Below are 3,449 nucleotides of genomic sequence, written 5' to 3'. Positions count from 1 at the left end.
ATGGATGGAGGCGCTATATAAAACCCGGGTTTAGCACCTGTGTAATATATACGAATGAAGACTTAACGTATCACGCTATCCTTATACTTCCTGCATATTCCATCAATGTTCTCAATATCATATCATATACTAATGCCTTGGGAAGAGGTTTACCATTCGAATCAAACAAGGGAATAGCCTTTCCAACGGTTAATCTATATATACCGGAGGAGGTTTCAACCACTAAACCTATGGTGAACTTAATGTAGTCTGAATCCATATTGTAAGCATAGCGGTATAATAAACGCAGGACCTCTAACGATATAATCACATAATCACAGGATCGAGCGTATGGCTCCACAAATTCGTTTTCCGCTAGGAGCGACCCCGTATATAGATTATAGAATAGCTCAGAACCCTGCATATCCATTAAACGACTCCAATTTCTAAGAATAAATGGATTCTTAAATACTTATTTATTCATTCTATTAAGGCTAGTATAGCGTCGGAAAAAAGGCTTGATTAGGGCCTCCCTTGGACTTCTTTTTTCAGAATGAATCCTACGACTCGCCGAATTACTAACAGAAGAGCCTATATTAGGGCTGGACCCTACACTAACTTTAAATGCATGATACCCCTTTAGGGTAGTATACTCTCGTAATAACTGCTTTATAAGGTAAGCAACTCCGATCCGTGAGGTGGACCCGATCCATGGGGTGGACCTTACCCTAGGATATACTCCTAGTCTACCTACTATTAAGGTATAGTTGTTCATGATGTTTTATTTCATTTCTTAAAAGGGACCTTTTGATATGTATTCATTAACCCTTTTTTCTTGAAGCTTGCTGGGGTTTCACACAGGTTTATTATATTCCCCCCGAAAGGTGTTCTTAGTAGCAATCTCCAATTCAGATATACTATCCCTTATCTTAGATGATCTTAGTTCTAGCATAGTTGGTCTTGAGGTCCCAGAGGCTAAATCAATGAATAAGGAAAAGCCTCGGTATTCAAATCATATAACCGCAATCAAACCCAAGACCACGAAGCTGAGACCCTTCATAGTTGCTGATACTGAGACGTTATTGGACGAGAAAAGTCATGCTCATGTGCCTTACGCCGTTGGTTACATGTTGGTATCCCCAGGGGATGATGTAGGTTCAAAGGCAGATTATGAGATTGAAACGCGTTTCAGTGAATCCCACGTGAAATTCCTACCTAAGATGGAAGATAGGAGTAAGAGAATGATGTTTGAGTTTCTTAACTCCTTAGAGAGGACCTTGACTGTTAATAAGTCCGTTCGAACGGTGTACTTCCATAATTTGGCCAAATTTGATGGTATATTCTTTATGAGGCATTATGTTGAACGTACTGATAATATTTACAGATTTAAACCCCTGATAAGGAACCATATGCTCTACGAGCTGAAAGTGCATAAGGGCCGTAAGCTACTTATGCGTTTCAGAGATTCATGCAATTTGCTCCCAGGGAGTCTGGCATCATTGGCAGAGAGATTATGTCCGCAATTGGGTCCTAAGGGCTCAATCCAACATCAGGAGGTGAGGTTGTCAAATCTGCAGGAAAGGGGTGAGGAATTGTTGTCATATATGAGACAGGATATCCGTCTGTTAGGGGGAGTGATGCTTAAGGCGCAAGAGATATACTGGTTAAATTACCAGATTTATATCGAGGAGTTGATGACTTTATCATCGCTTGCAACCAGGATCTTTCGTATGAAATACTATGATGAAAAGAGATTTCCTATCCATATACCTAATAGAAACGAGGACACCTTCATTCGCCGTGGGTACTATGGTGGTCATACGGATGCGTATATCCCCTCCGGTGAGAACCTCTACTACTACGACGTAAACTCCCTCTACCCCTTTATCATGAAAACCTATCCAATGCCTGGTGGTGTACCGGTCTGGCGTGGCAATTTGGAGGGTGAGAGATTGGACGACCTGTTTGGCTTTATTGAGGCCTTGGTCGTTTGTCCCAGTGATATTATCCGCCCCTTCTTGCCTTATAGGGATAAGAATAGTAATACACTATTATTTCCAACAGGCCAATTCGCTGGAGTTTATTATAGTGAGGAGTTTCAGTATGCCAGGGATTTGGGTTACACTATTATACCACTCCGGGGATATTTGTTTGAGAAGAAGGCCAGCCCCTTCGAAGCCTTTGTATCCGAGCTCTATGGCAGCAGACAAAGGGCTAAGAAGGAGGGTGATGAGGCTATGTCATATGTGTATAAGACCCTAATGAACTCCCTCTACGGTAGATTTGGGATAAATCCTGTAAGTACAGTTACCGAGCTCTGCGATAGAGAGAGATATGAGGAATTTCTGAGGAAGGACAATTTCACGTCCGCAAACCAGCTCACCGAAAATTACTATATTGTTAGTTATATTACCAACAGGGCTGAGGATAAGGATTGGAATCCCCCTAGGATCTCGGCGGTTCAAATCTCTGCAGCTATAACGGCTTGCTCTCGTATTAATATGTATCAATACATTTCCCGAGACGACTGTTACTACACCGATACCGACTCCGTGGTTCTTGGAAGCCCTATTCCGGATGAAGTAATCTCTTCCACTGAGCTGGGTAAGTTTAAACTGGAGTACTTTGTCAAGAAGGGTATCTTTTTAGCGCCTAAGAGTTATTATATTTTGACAACTGAAGAGAAAAGAGTCCTGAAACATAAGGGTATAGCTAAATCATTGGTCAATGAAGAATGGTTTGAGACACAATACGCTGAATTACACAAAACTAAGCAGATCCCTGTTCAAACTAACTTCCAAATAGATTGGGAATCCCTGAACGTCATGAAAAGGGAGAAAATAGTGAACCTAGGCATCAAAGTGAATACCAAGAGGGAACCCGTGTTTGACAATAACCAAACTTGGGTTGATACAACACCATTGAATGTGACAGACTATGCGGGACAAGAAAAAAGGATACTAGAATATAACTTGGAGTGTCTTCAAAAAGAAAATGCTATGAAAGACAGAGAGATTGAACAATTAAGGTCTCTAATAGCTAGTATATCTTCTGATAGTCTCAGAAAAGATGAGCAAGGCCGGAGTCAACCCTCGGACGATCCCAATAACCCCGCTATTCAAAGCCACTCTTCACCTACTCTATTCAAGCATCCTCCGATTAAGAATAAGAATAAGAATAAGAATAAGCATACGTACAGGGGTAAGAAGAAGAAGAAAAAGCCTGGTTAGCGTTTTTCATTTCCGCATGGACCGAAAGCCTCTCTCTTTTGCACTTCGTGACCCTAGCATGTACCCGCTTTCTATCCACCCATTGATAAACAGGGATAGGCTACAATTGCCTTCGGGTTATTAGAATACTATCTTTAGCTTCGGAGTAAGTAAGGAATTTTTTAGACTGCCACTGATAATTGACTTATTCCACTTCTAGTTCCCTTCGGGAGACCGGTAGTATCACTCCACCCGGAGTCA

General features: G+C 41.5%; 1 protein-coding gene across 1 annotated transcript; it reads left to right on the top strand.

The window, feature by feature from the left end:
• Nucleotides 1–962: 962 nt before the first annotated feature.
• On the top strand, nt 963–3,209 carry LOC116001274 (DNA polymerase-like). Its single transcript, XM_031241158.1, has one exon. It carries the CDS (start codon nt 963–965, stop codon nt 3,207–3,209), a length of 2,247 nt encoding a protein of 748 aa, XP_031097018.1.
• Nucleotides 3,210–3,449: the final 240 nt, after the last annotated feature.

This window comes from Ipomoea triloba, chromosome 13 (assembly GCF_003576645.1).
Source record: "Ipomoea triloba cultivar NCNSP0323 chromosome 13, ASM357664v1".
Lineage (NCBI taxonomy): Eukaryota > Viridiplantae > Streptophyta > Magnoliopsida > Solanales > Convolvulaceae > Ipomoea > Ipomoea triloba.
This window is presented reverse-complemented; position numbering and strand designations above follow the sequence as displayed.